The sequence below is a fragment of the Erigeron canadensis genome, chromosome 6 (genome assembly GCF_010389155.1).
Source record: "Erigeron canadensis isolate Cc75 chromosome 6, C_canadensis_v1, whole genome shotgun sequence".
Classification (NCBI taxonomy): domain Eukaryota; kingdom Viridiplantae; phylum Streptophyta; class Magnoliopsida; order Asterales; family Asteraceae; genus Erigeron; species Erigeron canadensis.
Window position 1 is genome coordinate 6,644,925 of NC_057766.1, and position 21,701 is coordinate 6,666,625.

At 35.1% G+C, this 21,701-nt stretch overlaps 2 protein-coding genes across 2 annotated transcripts; both read left to right on the top strand.

Annotated features, from left to right (window-relative positions):
- Positions 1-3,480: 3,480 nt before the first annotated feature.
- Positions 3,481-5,064, top strand: LOC122602799 (RNA-binding protein 25-like). Its single transcript, XM_043775393.1, has one exon. It carries the CDS (start codon positions 4,148-4,150, stop codon positions 4,811-4,813), a length of 666 nt encoding a protein of 221 aa, XP_043631328.1. The 5' UTR covers positions 3,481-4,147; the 3' UTR covers positions 4,814-5,064.
- Positions 5,065-18,077: 13,013 nt separating this feature from the next.
- Positions 18,078-21,387, top strand: LOC122606229. Its single transcript, XM_043779193.1, has 2 exons — positions 18,078-18,142; positions 19,757-21,387. Exon 2 carries the CDS (start codon positions 20,072-20,074, stop codon positions 21,257-21,259), a length of 1,188 nt encoding a protein of 395 aa, XP_043635128.1. The 5' UTR covers positions 18,078-18,142; positions 19,757-20,071; the 3' UTR covers positions 21,260-21,387.
- The last annotated feature ends 314 nt before the right edge of the window (positions 21,388-21,701 follow it).

Sequence of the window (21,701 nt, forward strand, 5' to 3'; positions counted from 1 at the left end):
CCAATTCCGGTACTACTGCCATTCCACTCTCCCCTTACTAAAAATGGCAAAGAAAACATTAAATGTGTTTGGTTTTTTTGCCTTTTAATTCTTTTACTACCCACAAAACCCTAAATTCACTTCTCCAACCTTCCCACTACTACTTTCTCACAAATTTTATCTGAGGTAAATCATTTAAATTCTTGTGCTGTTATTTATTTATTTATTTTATTTAAATAACATATGATCTTGGGATTATTATTATTATTATGCTAATCATCATCACAGCGTATATGGTTAACACGTAATAAAAATAATAAAATATTGTACCCAAAGATAGTAAAAAGTAAGTAAGTAACTGCTCAGTGCCGCCTTCCGTGGGTTTTGAGCCCCAATACCTCGACGGTGTATTGGGGAGGTTAAGATGTAGGCAGACCTTACCTCTGTCTCCAGAGACAAGGGTGTTTACCACTGATCCAACCATGCTGCTTTTGTACCCAAAGATAACTGCCTCTAAAAATAACCACTAATGTTTAGTAGAGTCCTTTTTATTATTAAGAATTATTTAAATGATAGTAAAAAGTTGCACATGTCTTTTAGTTAAATAAATTATTTTCTCCTGATTTAGTGGTGTTTTTTTTTTTATTTTTTATTTTTTTATCTGTACACTACTAATTTTTAGCAATACAACACAAAATGTGCTTTATTGTGTTGTACAGTACAACCCTTTTGCCGTTTTTACAAAATGAGGTCAGGTGTTCGATCCTTGGCTTGAGGCAGTTTGGCGTGGGTTGGTCAAAGTTTATAGAAATAAACCTTTTGCCCTTTCCATGTGAAGTGATTTTTGTTGTTATTAGTTTTTATATTGTGAAATGATTTTAGATGTTTTTAACTGGCATTATAATTGTGAAATATGTGCATTGAGATATTGCCTTGGTATGATGATCGTCAATAATAATATATGAATGTTCGTGTAGCGAAAAATAGGCCATAATGCTTTCTTTTTTATGATGTTGTGGGATGGATATGTGTTTCTATAACTAAGTATGAAATGTGGTCTTTTTGACCCTAAAAAAAGCTCTGGCCTGAAAAGCTCATAAAAGAATTCATAAAGACCCTTGCCAATGACACCCTTTGCCTTTGTGGATGGGAGATGATAAATTGTGATGGTTTGTGCATGTGTGTGCGCTCTCTCTTGTTTTAGTGATACAAAGTATACTCCTCGTATTGGTGTTAATTGTTTCAAAATAGGCGAATGCTTGATTTCAGATTTTAACAAATATTGGATACTACTGATTTTCGTGGTATTGTCGGCCTAGTTCTCCCTAGACCAAACTCAGAAAAATTGTGATTTTTAGGCTCCCATCTATACAACAGTTGGTAAAAAGGGGTGATTTAGCATTAGCGTTGTGTAGATATCTGTGATGATGTTGAACTGAAATAAATAAGTTATTCTAAGTTTATATGTTATAGGGTCGCCATGCTGAGTAATATTATAAGTACTAGAATTATACATAAGATTCTGTAGAATTGTATACTGTGATGTCGTGTGTTATGCATAGTAAGCTGTTGAAATCTTGAGATTTGGCAATAAATGTGAAACATTAATTAAAAACTGAACTGCTTATAGTGCAGTTCTGTTTCTGCTTTTCATTTTTGTTGGTCCAGACCCATTTTTGTAAACCCCTATCATGAAAGACTGAATGTGTTTAAGTCATATTCTCGCCTTTTGTACATACAAGTATATTAATGCATAATTCATCGTGTTCACTGATATGAGGCCATTTGAGAATGGAATCAAACAAGAAATAAATGAGGCAGCCAATGAAACACCTTTCAGGTTCATTGATGGGTTAACATTGTCCCAACACCCTCCCGAACATCGAAAAGGCTTGTTCTTACAGAAATTTAAAAGTATCATCATAGCAAAGTCATTGCACCCGACAGATTTCCAAGGTTATACTATCAGAGAACGTTTTGTGAAGATGGGCTGGGGACAGTTGCTTAATTTTAATTGTGACAAGATCTATAGACGTGTTGTCATTCAATGGATGTCGACGCTTTCAAAAGATGGGGATGAATTGACCGGTGTAGTTGACGGGAAGTCCTATACCATCACACCCACCATCACTCGAAACCTTCTTGGAGTCGACACACGTACTGATTTGCCATATGCCCGGTTTGACAAAGCAGAATTTCAAGCCAAGACTGATGAAAACAAAAGAAGATGTATTGACGCTTGCAAGACAGTTTTCGGTGATAATTCAGATGTCGGGCTTTGTTTGTTTCAAAGGTCTAAAATGACCCCACTGATGAAAATTTTGTGGCAAATAGGGGTTTGGACATTTTACCCTCGTCTTGGTGAAGTGGATTGTGATTACCTTCGTATCCACGAGATCTATCTCCTCCATGCGTTATTCACAGGAGATTGTTTGTATAGTTTTGCACATTTGATGATTGATGACATATGGGATATGTATGAGAATGAATATCGAAGAATCATTCCCCATGGATACTACATTTCTTAGATACAAAGTCGATTGGGAGCTGTTCAAGAAAATGAATCTGTTGAGATGGTCCCACTACAGTACCGCTCTTTATCAAAGAAATCTTTTCCTCATCTTCAATTTTCAGAAATACCAACAACATGCATAGTTTCTGACCGAGTAACAGAGCAACAAGTTGTTCTCCAGACAGAGGTCTTAAAACTAGAATCTCTCCTTCAGCCACCACATCACCAGATGCCCACACCAAGTCCACACACTGACATGACAAATCAATTGACCAACCTTGAAAAATTAACTATTAAGCAATTCTATCAATCTCAAGAAAAACTCAGCGAAATCTTATCAATGGTTGGCAACATGGTAAAGCAGATGGAGCGTCAGACAGTAGAGGCCGAATGCCGAGAGCAAGAGAGACTAAGACAGGCGGAAGAAAGAGAACTGGAAAGGGAACGACGGGCCGTGGAAAGAGATCAGGAAAAACATAACTAAATGGTTAGCAACATGTTAAAGCAGATGGAATGTCACAGGAAGAAATCTGAGAGCTGGAGAGATCACGACAAGCAGAAGAAAGAGAACTGGAAAGGGAGGAGAGAGAAGATGAAAAACACAACGAAATGATATCAATTGTTAGTAGCATGGTAAAGCAGATGGAACGTCAGATGTTAGAGGCAGAGCGCCGAGAGCAAGAGAGATCAAGACAGGCAGAAGAAAAAGAACTAGAAAAGGAACGACTGGCCGAGGAAAGAGAACAGAAAAAATACAACGAAATGGTTGGCAAAATGGTAAAGCAGATGGAGCGTCAGAAGTTAGAGGCAGAGCGCCGAGAGCAAGAGACATTAAGACAGGCGGCAGAAAGAGAACTGGAAAGGGAACGGCGGGCTGAGAAACGAGAACAGGAAAAACAAAACGAAATCATTAGTAACATGGTAAAGCAGATGGAATGTCACACATTAAAGTCAGAACGTCGAGAGCAAGAGAGATTAAGACAGACATAAGAAAGAGAACTGGAAAGGGAACGACTGGCCGTGGAAAGAGAACAGGAAAAACACAATGAAATCATGAGCAACATGGTAAAGCAAATGGAACGTTACACATTAGAGGCAGAACTCCGAGAGCAGGAGAGATTACGACAGGCAGAAGAAAGAGAACTGGAAAGGGAACGACAGGCACGGGAGAGAGAAGAGGAAAAATTCAACGAAATGATATCAATGGTTAGCAACACCGTACAGCAGATGGAATGTCAGATATAAGAGGCAGATCGCCGAGAGCAAGAGAGATCAAGACAGGCAGTAGAAAGAGAACTTGAAAGGGAACAACGGGCTGAGGAAAGAGAACAGGAAAAACAAAATGAAATCGTTAACAACATTGTAAAGCAGATAGAATGTCACACATTAGAGGCAGAACGCCGAGAGCAAGAGAGATTAAGACAGACAGAAGAAAGAGAACTGGATAGGGAACGACGGGCAGAGGAAAGAGAACAGGAAAGACACAACGAAATCGTTAGCAACATGGCAAAGCAGATGGAATGTCACACATTAGAGGCAGAACGCCGAGAGCAGGAGAGATTAAGACAGACAGAAGAAAGAGAACTGGAAAGGGAACGATGGACAGAGGAAAAACACAACGAACTGATATCAGTGGTTAGCAACATGGTAAAGTAGATGGAACGTCAGACATTAGAGGCAGAGCGCCAAGAGCAAGAGAGATTAAGACAGGCAGAAGAAAGAGAACTGGAAAGGGAACGAAGGGCTGAGGAAAGAGATAAGGAAAAACACAACAAAATGGTTTGCAACATAGTAAAGCAGATGGGACATCAGACATTAGAGGCAAAACGCCAAGAGCAAGAGACATTAAGACAGGGAGAAGAAAGAGAACTGGAAAGGGAACGACGGGCAGAGGAAAGAGAACGGGAAAGGGAACGACGGGCAGAGGAAAGAGAACAGGAAAGGGAACGAGAGGCAGAGGAAAGTGAACGACGGGCAGAGCAAAGAGAACAGGAAAGGGAACGGCTCGCTGAGGAAAGAGAGCAAGAAAGAGAAAGACGGGCAGAAGAAAGAGAAAGGAATGCGGAGATCCGGGCCCATGCCATAATCTGGGATATTGAGAGGCAGCGTTACCTTTACGAGCAGGAGCAGCAGCAGCTACGGATGACTTGGAACCAAGTTAATGCAGTTAATGCAGGTGGTATTTTTCAGTTTCCCCAACTATCTCATACTTCTTTCCATCCACCACAGGCTGGTTCCAAGTATCATGATCCAACCCGAAGTGATGAGATCCCCAAGGCGTTTCAGTCGCTCTACTGTGACATCTATGGTCCGAGACGATAGGTATTTGTAGGCATGTATATGCTATTCCCCCTTTATGTTTATTAGGAGTAAGTTGATCTGATCAGATGGTATTTTCTTTTGAGTAGATGATGGAGTTGATAGATACGCTAACTTTGTGAATTTATTCACTGCAAAAGGCTTATTGCCATTTGAATTAACTGGAATGGATGTTTGGAACTTATGATTACCTATTACATTATTAGGCATTTTATGTATGTAATGACAAGTACAACTTATGAGTAACTTTCAAAGTTGATGGCTTGATGCAATGATGCCATGCTTTTCGTTTTCATTTTCCAATAGGGACAACTGACAAGGTGCTCTCATCCACCTTTATATTTTTCCATGTAGGCGTATGTTGTTATGTGGGTTGGTTTTAAACTTTATAACCACAAATTGGACTACATATAACTAGTTCGAAAATTTCCCACCTAGCTTATGATTTTACCTGTTCAAGTGAGTGCAATGTATAGTTACACTTGAGACTGGGCGGGTGTGTATAGGAGTACTCAATGTGATCTGTGGTTAAGTTGGTGTCATCTCTTTTATTGTATTTCTTTCATTTGAAGCCATTTTAGCGCGACTTTCTGGCTACTGACCAAAAGATGAATAAAAGGGACAACTCTTGTTATTCGATTCGAACAACAAGAGTAGCACCACATGATAGGTCGATCTAAGCAGGGAAAAAAAGCTTACACTTGGGCGTCACGTACCATAGCTTGTGCCTTGTATGTCATGTATATCTTAAAAAGTTCAGATGAAATAGGGTCACTATGAGTGTTTTACTTTTTGTATAACGGGAGCAATAAAATTTTGGATTCAAAAGAAAACCCAAACAATGAAATGAGAGTGTCAATTTCTCCAACAAAAAAAGTAATCTAAGGTAATTTTCAATATTGTTGACGATATATGGAAATGTTAAATAGTTTTATTTCTAATTATACTCAACTATTGTATAGAAACTAACGTTCTGTTTAAAATAAAATTTCTCATTGAAAGACTAGTGACTATCACATATGTTATTAAAAAAATAAGATTTAGTGCCAATGAAATGTAACTAAATATGTTTGAAAACTTATAGTGTGCATGAACTCAAGTAAAACCTTCATTGTATGCATGAATTTAGTAAAAAATGATCAAATCATGTTACATGGTATATGTGGCAGCCCATATGAGCTGTCACGTACAAGATATTTTTTTTAACATGTCACGTGTAAGGTTTTGATTGGTGAGTCACAAAAAGTTGCACGATTTAAACATTTTTACTAAGTTTCGTGCATACAATAAAGGTTTACTTGAGTTTGTGCACACTATAACTTTTCAGGCCTAGTTAGTCTCTTGAAGACCCAACAACCTACCAACCCGTAAGCATGACAGATGGATTTAATGAAAAATCCGATGGTGGCTCAGACTCGAACCCGAGTCTTCTCAAGCTAAACCATTCTCCGATGTTAATCCTCCGATTGTGGTTGTCTATTTGCTTATTCTTTAAAGACGTGCCAACCACGCGCCACCCTAGCTGCGTAGTGGAACTACCAATTTCGGTACTAGTGGCATTTCACGTTCTTCTTACCAAAAATGGCAAAGCAAACACGAAATGTGTTTATTTATAATTTTATCTCATTTTAATTTTAATTTTAATTTGCCTGTTAAAAAAAAAAATATCATTTTAATTTTAATTCTTTCACTACCCACACAACCTAAACCCACCCCTTCAACCTTCCCCAACTACTATTATTTTCTCACAAATAAGGTAAATCATTATACTTCTTGTGTTGATTATTATTATTATTATTATTATTATTATTATTATTATTATTATTATTATTATTATTTTTGATGATGATGATGATGATGATGATGATGATGATGATGATGATGATGATGATATTTTGCTAATTATAGTAGCGAATATGATTAAAACGTACAGTAATAAAATATAGTGCATTACTGCATTTTTATTAAGAGATATATAAATGATAGAAATGTGCACATGTTAATTATGTAGTTAAATAAAATTCTTTCTCCTGACTTGGTGCTGTTTTTTTTTTTTTAATTTTTTTAATTTTTTTAAAGTTATATACTTTTTAATATGTGAAATGATCAGGGTAGTGAAATCTTCTACAGTAGTCTTTTTTACATGTGAAAGATTTTGCCACCGAGCGTGTAACCGAGTTGGTTAAAAGGCGGAAAATTTTGCCTTTTCATAAAATGAGATGAGGTGTTCGATTCTTGTGATCGACACCATCCCAACTCAATTTACCTCTCACGTGTTGGGCCTGGGGTGGATTGACGTTGGCCGGTCAAGGTTTACAGTAATCAACCTCTTGTGAAATGATTTTGGATGTTATTTGACTGGCAGTAATGCAGTATAATTGTGAAATATGTCAGTTTCTTGAAATAAAATTGTGCCTTTTCCATGTGAAGTGATTTTGTTGTTAGTTTTGTAATATTTTACTTTTTCATTTTTACTATTGTGAAATTATTTTGGATGTTATTTGATGGGCAGTATAATTGTGAAATATGTGCATTGAGATATGGCCTTGGTATGATGATCATCAATAATAATATATGAATGTTCGTGTAGGCGGAAAAATAGGCCATAATTTAGGCTTGCTTGTTTTTTAAGTTGTGGGATGGATATGTAGTTCTGAAACTATATACTAAACAAGGTCTTTATGAGATGTTAATTTGTTGTGACTCATTTTACATTGAAGTCTCTTACAGTATGTTTGGCGAGAAACTAAGCTCTATTTGTCAACCTTCTTTTAAGTGGCTTGTAGGTTTTTCTAAAAGCTACTACCAAACATGACTCTTTTTTTTCTGCTAAAAGATCCAGCCATGACTAGCTCATAAAAGTATTCAAAAAGACCCTTGCCAACGATACCCTTTGCCTTTGTAGTAGATCAAAAAGGATTGTTTGTGCATGTGTGTGTGCGCACACACACATGTGCTGTAGCGAAACAACCCATTTGGTGTTAATGGTTAGGTCTATTAGTTACCAGTAAGACTGTAAGTTATGAGTCTGAATAGTCAATCTTTGACTTTAGGATATGTATATGTGACATTGTGCAATGATGTGAGTGTAGGTCAACATAGGCCAATGCTTGATATAGTTTTTAACAAATACTGGATACTACTGATTTTCGTCGTATTCTTGACTTATTTTCGTCCAAACCAAACTCAGAAAACTTGCGATTGAGCATTGACTACTAGTTATTGAGTTTCACATTTTCACTACTAGTAGCAGAACAACCCTAAGGGGTGATTGAGCATTAGCAATGAGTAGATATCAGTGATGACGTTGAAGTGAAACAAATATCCTAATTTTATGTGTTATAACATAGCCAAGCTGAGCAATATTTTTGTTATTCGATAATACACAAGATTCTGTAGAATTGTATATTGTGATGTCGTGTATTATGCATAGTAATTGAAAACCCAACTGCTTATAGTGCAGTTCTGTTTTGGTTTTTCATATTGTTGGTCCTGACCCATTTTTACCCACCTCTATAATGTAAGACGAAATGTGTTGATATATGTTGTGATGCTGTTTTAAATTGAGTCATATAATTGCCTTCTGTACATATATGTATATGTATATTAATGCATAATTCTTCATGTTCACAGATATGATGCCATCTGAGATTGCAATCAAACAAGAAATACATGAGGGAGCCCAAGGACCCCATAACGCACCTTACAGATTCATTGATCAGTTAACATTGTCCCAACACCCTCCTGAACAACGAAAAGGCTTGTTCATACAGAAATTCAGAAGTATTGTCATAGCAAAGTCATTGCACCCGACAGAGTTCCAAGGATATACTATCAGAGAACGTTTTGTGAAGATGGGCTGGGGACAATTGCTTAATTTCAATTGTGACACTATCAAAAGATGGGGATGAATTGACCGGCATAGTTGACGGGAAGTCCTATACCATCACACCCGTCATCATTCGAAACCTTCTCGGAGTCGACACCCGTACTGATTTGCCTTATGCCCGGTTTAACAAAGCAGAATTTGAAGCCAACACTGATGAAGACAGAAGACGACATATTGACGTTTGCAATACAGTTTTTAGTGAAGATTCGGATGTCGGACTTGGTGTGTATCAAAGGTCAAAAATGACCCCACTACTGAAAATTTTGTGGCAAATAGGGGTTTGGACATTTTACCCTAGTCTTGGTGAAGTGGATTGCGATTACCTTCGTATACATGAGATCCATCTCCTCCATGCGTTATTCACAGGAGACCGTTTGTATAGCTTTGCACATTTGATGATTGATGACATATGGGATATGTATGAGCAAAAAAATCGAAAAATCATTCCCCATGGATATTACATCTCTGAAATACTCAGTCGATTGGGAGCTGTTCACGAAAATGAATCTGCTGAGATGGTCCCACTACAGTACCGCTCATTATCAAAGAAATCTTTTGCTCATCTTGAATTTTCAGAATCACCAACAACATACATAATTGCTGACCGGGTAACCGGGAAACGAGTTGTGCTCCAGAAAGAAGTCTTAGAAGGAGAATCTCTACTTCAGCCGCCACTTCACCAGATGCCTACACCAAGTCCACACATGGACATGAGTCACATGACAAATCTGTTGACTAACCTTGAAAAGTTAACTATTACGCAATTCTCTCGGTCTCAAGAAAAACATGACGAAATGATATCAATGGTTAGCAACATGGTAAAGCAGATGGAGCGTCAGACACTAGAGGCAGAACACCGAGAGCAAGAAAGATTAAGACAGGCAGGAGAAAGCGAACGGGAAAAGGAACGACAGGCAGAGGAAAAAGAACTGGAAAGGGAACGACGGGCAGAGGAAAGAGAACAGGAAAGGGAACGACGCGCTGAGGAAAGAGAACAGGAAAGAGAAAAACGGGCAGAAGAAAGAGAAAGGAATGCGGAGATCCGTGCCCATGCCATAATCTGGGATATCGAGAGGCAGCGTTACCTTTACGAGCAGGAGCAGCAGCAGCTACGGATGACTTGGAACCAAGTAAACGCAGTTAACTCGGGTGATAGTTTTCAGTTTCCGCAAATAGCTCATACTTCTTTCCATCCACCACAGGCTGGTTCCAAGTATCATGATCCAACCCGAAATGATGAGATTCCCAAGGCGTTTCATTCGATCTACTGTGACATCTATGGCCCGAGATACTAGGTATTTATAAGTATGTATATGCTATCCCCGCTTTATATTTGTTACGGGTAGGTATAGGTTGATCTGATCACATGGTATTTTCTTTTAAGTTGATAGATGCGCTAACATCATGAATTTATCCACTACAAAATGCTTATCGCCTGTTTTAATTAACGAAAATGGATATTTAGAACATATGATTAACTTCGATTATTATGCATTTTATATATGGCATGACAAATACAACTTATGAGTAACTTTAATAGTTGATGTCAATGCTATACTTTTTGTTTTCATTATCTAGCATTCTAGCATATATTTGTATAGATGGGAATATGATATAACAGGTAGTAGTATGTTGGTGATCACTTTTAGACATGTTTTGACATGGGCCGATTTATTTAACCCAGCTTCCAATATATATTTGAGTTGGTTTAAACTTTAGAACCACAGATTGAACTACATACGAGTATATGACTATTCAGATAATTACCCATCTGGCTTATGATTTTACCTGTTCAAGTGAGTGCAATGTATAAAATTACTTCAGACTGGTTGAGTGTCATACTGTTGTATATGAGTAGCCAATGCGATCTGTGGTTAAGTTTGTGTGATCTCTTTTATTGTATTTCTTTCATTTTGAGACACTTCAGAGTTTAGAGCGACGTTATGGCTACTGACCAAATGATCAACATAAGGGAACAACAATAGTAGCACCACATGATAGGTCGATTAACGCAGAACAAAAAGCTTTCAGTTGGTCGTCACGTGCCATAGCTTGCACCTTGTAGTAAATCATAGATATCCTGAAAGTTCAGATGAAATAAGATCATTGTGAGACCTTTGTTTTGTACAATGGGATCAATAGATTTCCCTGTGTGTGTGTTTTTTTTTTAAATCATGTTATACTCTGGTATAGGTATGCAATTCGCTAGTGGTGCCGAGTTTGGCATAAAGGGAGGTATTTTGGTACAAAGCGTCTACTAAAAACACTACAAAATCCAATAGAAAAATAGGATCTCTAAATTTCATTAGATACAGATGATAACATTACAAAATCCAATAGGAAAACAAAACACTAACTAAAAACATTTCTAATCTACTCGTTGTCTTTTTCCTTTTCCATTGTCAACGCCTTCATCATCAAGCTCTTTTTATATCATATATTCTAAGCAAGCACTTGAACCTTCTATAGTTCTATATATGCATTTCCAGAATTCATGTCTCACTTTTTGTGGGTGCCTGATTTATAAAAATTGGGAAAAACATGATTGAAGTTGAATATTTGAGTGAATAAACACAAGTTTATCGGCTCTCTTGCAATTTAAGAATTCCTCTTAACGTTATGGATATAGCCATATAGGACGTATGAAATCCAATATCTATTCGTCGAAGAGCTACTAATTACTTTCTTAGCTATTTCTGCCAATTTGGGAACCTCTAATCGTCTAATCTGTATTTAGTCCACTAATCAATTGTACCAATGTAGTGGCACAGCTTGCATTATTGTTGTCCTAAAATAATTCCATTCTTCATACAAGGTTTTAAATTATTCTTGTAAATATCCGAAATGCTTCCATAGAACAAACTACAACTTCTTTGTCTTGGTTGACTTTCTTTCCACACCACCAAGAGCCAATGTTTCATGTGATGAATAGAAAGGCTGTCAATGTTACAAAGTGTGGTACTTTTATATGCACACCCAATGTGTTGTTACAATTTATATATTATAAATCTGTTTTATTGTTTTTATTCCTCAATCTGTTTTGTTATAATTTATAATTTTGTTTAACAATCTCTTTGATTACTCAAAAATCTAACATGAAACAGTAAGAATCCCGGAAGTTTTAAACAGTGGACCTATAATTACTATATGAAGAATGGAATTTTTTTTTTAGAAACATTGGCTCCTAGTGGTATGGAAAGAAAAACACCTAACCAAGACAAAGAAGTTGTAAAGCATTTCAGATAATTGCTAAAGATGATGATGAACAAAGGATATCACGAGAACAATTTGGAACCTTTCATATGAAGAAAGGAATATGATCTAGGAGAGCAACACTGAAAAATGGATCCAACTGATTGGTGGGCTACATACGGATCAAAAGTTTAGAGGAATCACTTAAATTGCAATAGAGCTAAGAAACTTGTATATATTCACTCAAATATACGACTTCAAAAAAGTTTTTCAATTTCTATAAATCACGGACATGAATCGTGAAAATGCATATATATCCTTACATTATATAAATCTCACTTCAAAATTTGTTAGTTATTGCCTATGTGGTATGCTTAAAAATACAAGAAAGCCCAAAAATCATTACAATATTGCTCCTTGAAAGGTCTACGGATTTGTTACTTTTATAAGAAGTTCAAATTTTCGAAAACGGATTAGTTATGCTTTCAAGAAGTTCAAATTTTCGAAAATTTGAATATGTAACCGTTCGTGTATTGCTTGTGGCGGTTACTTCCTTGCATGTCTATGTTTATATAAGGCCACTTCCATTCAGTTTTAAGGCATTTTAAAACGTAAACACATAACAGATCAATTTTAGCATGACTTCACTAAACCATGTTTCAATTAGAAATTTGCGTCCAAATAATAAGCCATGTACGATAACGGTTAGAATTTGCGGCTATGGAAGTAACCTCTATATGGAGATGTTAATAACATAGGTAGTATTGAGATGATCCTGATGGACGAACATGTAAATATTCATTGTTTGTGAATTTTTCTTTTTTGATTAGATTACTTTTTAACATAACTTTCTTTCGAATTTATAACTAGCTTTTTAACATTCTAATGTATAAACATTTTCATTTTGACAGTTTGATAAAGTGGTTGTTGTTGCAACAATCGTTTTTATTCCAACTGACCAGTTATGGTATTCAATCGAATGTGTGAACTGTTCTCAAGAAGTTAAGTTGACCGATCTCTACATGGATGTAGTCGACATTATTGATGCTTTAAGGGACAACAAAATGCGGATTTGTTGTTCATGTAATAAGGAAGGAGTTCTCATCAATCCTAGGTATATATTTATATTTCATATTAAAACTCTATAATCATTAAGTTGTGTGGTAAAATTGTATCTCTGTTTTGTTTTTTTTTTGTAGGTTTAATGTGCAAGTTAGGATTGTAGATGCCACTAGTGCTATTGGAGTTAAAATGAATTATCAACAAATTTCAAATCTTATACAAAGAACAGCCTATCAAATTTGTGATGAAAATTATGAGGTATATTTGGTTTATTTTAGTGCTAAATAAGATTTTTCTATGCATTTTAAGTAATTAATTTTTTTTAAAATGGTCATTAGTTGTAATAGGAGTACATTTATTTCGCTACATGCATGCTTGAACTGGTGTTAAAGAAATTATTTAAGGTTATAGCGCATCCACGTGTGTCTATATATCAAAGTGGGAGAAAATTCATAATACCTATCACATCCAGGTAACCAACATAATCCTTCTTATATGCGCATACTATGGGCAATCAATTTTATAATTTCTCTCCGGCGTGCAATGTACGCGTTTTAAGCCCTCGTGTATCATTAATAAATCCCAAGATATATCTAGCATTCTTCTTCTTTAAATTAATCAACTCATAAGAATATTTTTATTATGTCCAACTCAGTTATATTTATTCATTGATACAATCTTAAAATAAAGTTTAAGAAAAATTATTTAGGGTTGTCCGTGCATCGCACGGGGTCTAAGCACTAGTAACTATATAAGGTTCAAGTGCTTGTCTTTGAAGAAATGGTTTGAGAGACCTTGATGATGAAAAACGAGTAGATTTAAAATGTTTTTAGTTTGTGTTTTATTTTTCTATTGGATTTTGTATTCTTATGTTTACCTTCATTTATTGAAATTTATGTTAGGCCTCCACCTCCCATTGTGACATAAAGTTTCAAGCAAAATTTACCTTTTAAATAAAATTGTCATTTTTCAAAAAATATAGCTTCGTAAAGGAGCTAGTGCTCAAGACTTCCTGATTTTGTACAACCCCGTACATAGTTATTTATTTGCAAATTATATTTTGCAAGTATTATGGGTTGTCCTGCATCAACAGATATATTTAGGGCAATATTCAATTCCAAGAGTTCCACAAAAATGGTGTCAAAGTTGATGACTTGAGGTATTTTTTTCTTTTGAACAAATCTAAGTTGTGTTGTGTTCTCTAGTTTTTGGTCGGCTTAAGTTTGATAGTAGAACGCAACAGAAAGGTCAATATTTGTCTAAAGCATTTCTATGCCCAAAAGGGTTATAAAATCCGGTTTATAAGGGGGAGAGGTGTAGTGTCACTAAATTGGCTAATTGGCAAGTTTGACAAGCTATCGACGAATCATATATCGCCACGTGTCGTTGCTAAAAACTAGCCAAAAAGTAGCCAAAACATGCGGTATAGTATACGAAAAGTAACCAATTTGCGAATTTCAAAACTAAGAAAGGGCTCGCCGGAGAACCGATGCAACATGCAAGACCACAGGAAGAAGCAACAGGAAGCACATCGAAAAACCGGAAACCCCAAAAAGGGATCGCCAGAAAACCGAAGGAACAAGTAGTAACATAGCCAACTATACCCCTGTCAAAGCCAAACAAAGTTTTGGCCGTAAAAGTGAACGTTTTTGGCTGGCGACGACCGGAAACCCCAAAAAGGGGTTTCGGATCTCACCGGAGGGGTGATATATCACGTTAGGAGCATCGGCAAGTTTTCTCGGCACGTATTCCGGCAATAGAAGCCAAGAAAAACGTAAATCGAGCCTCAAAATCGAAAACCCCCAAAAAAAATTTTAGGTTTCCGGCGAGCACAAGAACCCAAAAAAAAAGGTCACAAAGTACACGCTCCCAACGTTCACAAGGATCGGCCAAAACTAGCCGATATATATAGCCAATACTAACCGATTAAACTTGTCGATACAAGTCGATGGAGATGCTATAGTGTAGCCGATTAGCCGATGCTTGCCGATGGTTTTTGCCGATAAAACTAGCCGACTACACCTCCCCCTAATCATTCTATGTAGGTGATTTGTAGGCATAAAATTTCGAAGAACCAACATGGGTTTAGCTTATTTATTTATTTTTTTCAACAATAAAACCAATATATTGATTACAAAAAATCGCCACTGGCAACATGCTATAGGTACAAAGATACAATTACCAAAATCTAGATAACTACTATATACACTATCTAAATGGAGAAAAAAAATATAGAAAACCTTTATCAACAAAAACCGAGCCTATTTAGGAGAGTCATTTGCCTTTCTAGATGTATTTTAGTAATTTACACTATGTTCGTTGAGTTATTTTTTGAAAGAAAAGAATTGAAATAATAAGATGAGAAGAGAAGAGATATAATCTTTCCAAATCATCCCAAAATGAGAGGAAGAATTTTAAAACAAAAACAACTAAATAATCCTTTCAAACCATATTACTTCATTTCCTTTCCATCATTAAAAAAAAAATTATCTTAATGGTCAAATTTGAAAAGCTATATCCATATATGGACAACTACAAGAAAATTTAGCACAATATAATAGTCAAGATATTCGTACTATCTACCCAAATAAGTAAGAAATACTAAAACCAATTATATACGTTGCCCGTATTCCGACCAGGAATAATTAGTATCTCGGCTAGGATTATTTGCAGTGACAGTCGCTGCAAAAAGTCATGCCACGTCAGCAATCCATTAACCACTGTAATTAATGCGCTTACTGTTTGACCACTCAAGTCGCTGCAAATCTTTGAGGGAGATGTATTGTTTTTGAGAAACGTAATTTGTAAAGGTATCTCCACATCTTTTAGGTTATATGTATTATGTGGATCTCGAAACTTGGGATGTTCACATGAGAGAAAGAAGCCAACTTTTAAATTATAATTGCTTTTTAAAATTTAATGCTAATTTAATATGCAGATGTTTTAGGTATATTCAGGTGAAAGAGAGAGAAAAACAATAAATATTTTGATTCAATCAACTCACTCCAAAATATAATTTCTTTTTATCCCATCGATGTTGACTTTTTACTCAACTTTTAGCAGCGACGGTCGCTGCAAAAATTGGGTCGCTGCTAAAAGTCTGGTGGAGTTTCTAAAAGTCTGGTCAGGATATCAGACGCCATTATATAATACCAAAACTTTTTATTTGGTCCTATGTATGTATTAATGTATCATCTTTTTCTTTTAAAATAACCTTCTTTTTTTCACAAATTTTTTTACAAAGTTTATGTCTATTTTAGTTTGTTCCATTGTGTTCTCTCTTTTTTATTTTACAATTAAAGTTTTTATGCCTTATACACCTTTTTTATTTATAAATAATTATATCTGATCGAATAACTCACATAACATAAATAAGTTCATACATGGGTTAGCATACAATATAATCTTTATTATATGTATATATACTTTAATTTATCCGTAAATAACTTTCGTTTATTTCAGTTTCAGCTTCAGCTTCCACAAAAATAATTTGTTAAAAAAAACAATTTAAGTATTTATTATTTGTGGTGATATAGGAGAAAGTTTAAAATGAATTTAAAAATTGAATTTCATTCTAAACATTTTATGATTAGTTTAAAAGATATAAAAATTTTGAATTCATTTTAAACATTTAAAACCTTTTTTTTTAATCACCACAAACAATAAAGACCTTGGTTGTATTTAGTTTTTATGAATAAAACTCACTTTTCGAGATATATTTGGTAGAAATGAAACTATAACTAGAAAAATGATTATTATTTTTTTTTAATGAACAAATGAAAATATATGCATGTAGAACTGGGATAGTAACATATATTAACCATTGTGTAAAAAAATATTAACAAGTATATATACTAACAAATGATTAAGTCAAAGCTAGTAAAACATTATGGATCCCACTTAATAACATTTGTCATATTTTGGTTGGTTATATTCCATTTCTTACTAAGAATGTTAGGTGGTTAGAAACTTATGACTAAATAAGTAATTTTTTTTTGTACGTGACCAAAATTGGATATACACTTTCATAATCGACATTTTAAGTAATTTTTCTTTAATAAAACTCAAGAACTCAACTTATACAAATATCATTTGGAATCTTTTCTTTTGTCTTTAAAAAAAATCTTAAAAATACAGTGTAGTGTCACATCCTGTATTTTTTTTCCTAGTGACAATTGAAATAATGGTCATGAATTTTTTGGCAAGCTAATATAAATAGTAGAGTTAACTTTATTATACAATATCATCAAGTTTGATCTCTGTGTTTTATTTTTTCTTTTATTTATCATTGTATATTTTTGTGAACTTGTGGTGACATTTTATAGGAGCACCTATCCATTACAGTTGTATTCAAAATCATCAATATCTAAATCTGTCATCTAAATTTCTGATCCGATTTTATCCAAAGAGTCAGATATCCAATTTTCGAATATGAATTTGGATTAGTACTTTTGAATATCGCATATCCAAAAACTCTTTCTTTATTATATAAATATATTTCAATATTATTATTTTTTTCGAAAATATTCAGTAGTATTAATATTCAAAAATGTTAAAGAGTAAAAAATATTGAAAAAATCTCGAATATTTTAACTTTTTATTTTGAATATTTTTGATATCAATAACTTCAAATATCTGAAATTTTGGATTTGAAATTGGATATTGAAATCGAAATAAAAATTCCCCAACTCACTAGTCACCCTATTCCGTAAAGATTGTTGGGAGATAGAATTCGTGTAATTTCAATTTTATGTGAAAATTTGTTGTAACTGTTGCTGACCTAAAAATAAAAAATAAAAACAAAAACATTCACATATTCCGTACATCACGTGCATGTATATTTGTCCTTTTACATATAAAGATCTCCCTTTCCTTTCTCTTTAATTTTCCAGAACGAACCAACACACATTTAAATTAATAAAAATATTTTATATTCAGCAATCATCGTTACAAACCACCATAACGTACAATATACAGATCGGTATGAAGCCCAAAATCCAATCCACAATCAAATTAATTACCACTTAAAGTTATATAATAACTCTTTTAATTTACTTCCTGAAGCTGCAAATTTCGATAAGGTGTCCAGCTAGCTGACCACACACATATTGCTGCAGTTAAATACGAAATGGATTATTCATCTGATGACGAGCCCATAGTTTTTCAAAGGAGTTCGAATTGTGATAAAAGTAAGCTTTCTACAAATCTTTCTTCTTATTTTTCTCTCTCTAATGTACATATGTATATAATAATAATAATATAAAAAAAGTGTAATGGGGAACTTAGCCCGGGTATCACAATTGGATAGCCATTGACTCATCACCATATGATGTCGGTACAATACCTCCATCTTAATCTCCACATGATTTAGGCACCCTGAAGGACGAACCCGTGTTTTTTAAAAGTTCAAATGTGAGTCTAGATTTCATTACTACTGGTACCTTTAAGCAATTGTTTTTTTTGTGTCAAACGGGGATTGGACACGAGACCTTAAGGTCACTGTTAGATTAAAATCAAAGGTCAAGAACTCAAGATTAAAAACTCAATTTTAAATCTTGATCCTTGATTTTAATCTAAGGATCTGAATCTATATATGAGAGCTGAGAATATTTGGTTGTTATGTAATTAAGCTTAAATATAAAATCTCTAACATGCTAATTTTTTAATCATGGAGGTCAATTATTTATTCATTGTACAATAAAATATTAAAAAGTTAGTATGTGAGGGTTCTATACCGAAGCTTAGGTACATGACTAACACATTCACTTTCCTTATTTAGAGATGAGTAGTGATAAACTGATATTCGTACCAAAATATTTGATAAATTTACCCCATTGTACAGGTTATACAACTGACTGTACAAACCATTAATGCATAACTGTGGTAGATTCATCAAATGTAGTGGTACAAATATCACCTCCCTTTAGAGAACCATTTTGAGGATTTAGTAGATCCAAAAGATTTGTGTAGCTAAATTTTTGTAATTTTGGGTTGGGATGGGTTGTGTGTGAAGAAAAAGAAATTAAGATGGTGTGTTAAAGGCGGTGATGATGATTTAATTTCATGGTTTTTTTTTTTTTTTATCTTGTTTTGGTGTGTTTAAGATGTAGATCAAGATACAGGGAGAGGAACGAGGTGTTACAATAAAAAAAAACAAGTTTATTCATCTAGCTAAAACAAACTAAGATTTGTGTAACGTTTTCTATGTTGCAATAAAAAAAAGCAGTGTGTGAAGTATGATTTGTGTTGATAAGTGGATACAGTTTCAAATTTTTTTATGCTTGGAGTTATGCAATTTGTTTCTCTTAGTTTTTAGAAGTGGATGGGCATGAATTTTTATTGATTTTGTTGTGTGAATTTGATACAGTTGTATATATGTATTGGAAAAGAATACCCTGCAATGCACATGAGTTACTTAACAAAGCCCAACTAAAGGACGTTTAGGCTGTTTTTGCACTTTATGTGATTCATTATGTGTTTATACTAAGTTTCGGTCGGTATTGTTAACGTTGTGCATAATCATATGAATGTGTATCAGGGATGCATATATGTTGTGGTGTGGCAATTGAATTAATGGTCATGAATTTTACTTGGAAGTAATGAGTATATATCTTCAGATTTTGAAGAATATAAGTCATTAGTGTGATTTAAGTGTCACACGATATATCCTCAGCATAATGTTCATATATGGATTCATTGATAAAACATGATCATTCTGAGAAATCTTTTCGGAGACACCATTTTAGTTTGTATCATTTTGTCTAGATGTATATTAATGAATATAGTTCTTACTTCTAAAACAGAGATGAGACCATCAAGAGGTGGAAAAAAGCGCCCACGGAATACGCGAGCTTCTTTCGATTTCTTTCCTGGATTAACATTGTCCGAGCATTCTTTCAAACAACGAAAGGGCTTGTTCATTAAGAAACTCATGGATATCAATAATTGCAAGTCATTGCATCCAACAGAATTTGAAGGTTATACGATCAAAGAATGTTTTCAGAGGATGGGATGGGAAAATTTGCTTAGTTTCAGCTGTGAAAAGATTTATACACGTGTTGTCGGACAGTGGATGGCATTGCTCTCAAGAACTGGGGATGAATTGACTGGCATTGTTGATGGTAAGTCCTATACTATCACTCCCAGAATTATCCAGGATATTCTTGGAGTTGACACTCGCACAGATTTGCCATACACGTGTTTCAAGGATGTGGATTTCAAGGCTGCCTCTGCAGAAAACAAAATTAGATGGACTAAAGGCTGCAAGACTGTCTTCGGGAGAGGAAAATGAAGACATCAAGGCAAAAGAGGGGTATGAGATATCAATGATGACACCACTAGCGAAAATTTTGTGGCGAATAGCTAAGTCAACGTTTATCTCTCGTGATTTTCTTCTCACGTCAATCTATCCTCGTGAGATCCATCTTCTCCACGCTTTATTAACAGGAGATTACTTGTATAGTTTTGCACATTTGATGATCGATGACATATGGGATATGTATGAGCAGCAAGATCGACGCTACATTCCCTATGGAAACTACATATCGGAAATACTCTGTCGATTGGGAGCCGTATTTGAAGATGAAAACGTGAAGGTTGTCCCCTCAATAGACTCTGTGATGTCAGTGGGATCATTTGGCATGCTCGAATTTTCAGAATCCCCAACTGAACACATAATATATGATAGAGGGATGGAGGAAAGGATTACCTTTCCAAACCAAGGTACAAGAGAAGCACCACCTCAGCCCCAGCCTACAAATCTATTCTCACAAACATACCAGGACATGCCACCTCAGACCCCCGTCCCTAGTCCAAACGTGGAAATGACAAACTTGTTTACCAAATTTCAAAACTTAATGGACAAGCAATCATCAATATTTCAAAAACAATATGACGAATTGAAGACGATGGTTAGCAACATACAAAAGCAGATGGAACACCAAGCGTCAGAGGCAGAACGCCGTGAACAAGAAAAAGAAAAGCTAGCTGAAGAAACAGAAAAGCTTGCAAAGGAAAGAGAAAAACATGCACAGATCCGAGCTCATGCAATAATCTGGGACGTTGAGAGGCAGCGTTACTTTTACGAGATGGAGCAGGAGCAGCTACGAATGGCTTGGAACCAACTTAATGGAGCCAATTCAGTTGATGAATATCAGTTTCCACAGATTTCTCGCGCTTCATTACATCCACCACAGGAAGGGTCTCCATATTATGACCCAACCCAAGGTGATGAAATCCCGAAGGCATTTCAGCCTCTGTACGAGGACATCTATGGCCCGAAACGTAAGAAGCTTTCTTCCCCATAGGCTTTTTGCTCTGAAAATGTTGATCTGATCACATGGTAAGTTTTGTAGGCCTTTTAGGATATGTTATGTACTTATTTAACTGGATGGTTTCAGCCAAATAGATGTTTGCAAGTTGTGAACAGTATTTATGGAACTAAGCATTGCATTTGCATCAATTTTCTATTTAGATTCAGTGGGATGAAAAGAAAACTATATGAAAAGATGAACAAAGCCCCATCAATGTGTTGTGCAAAATTACACAAGCATACATGATCTTAAGAATTGGTTTTCATCCATTGGCCGTGTTGGTTTTTAAGTATTTCCCAATGTATTTTTAAGATACCAAAAAATTGCTCCACATCTTTCTGTGTAGTCTCTTGTGGCATGTTAAATTGATTTCTCTTTTCACCAGTTGGATGAGGAATCTTTCTGTGTAGTCTCTTGTGGCATGTTAAATTGATTT

What these genes read in the sequence shown, in the direction of transcription:
- LOC122602799 (XM_043775393.1), top strand. Translation starts at nt 4,148, where the DNA reads ATGGAACGTCAGACATTAGAGGCAGAGCGCCAAGAGCAAGAGAGATTA.
- LOC122606229 (XM_043779193.1), top strand. Translation starts at nt 20,072, where the DNA reads ATGGTAAGTCCTATACTATCACTCCCAGAATTATCCAGGATATTCTTG.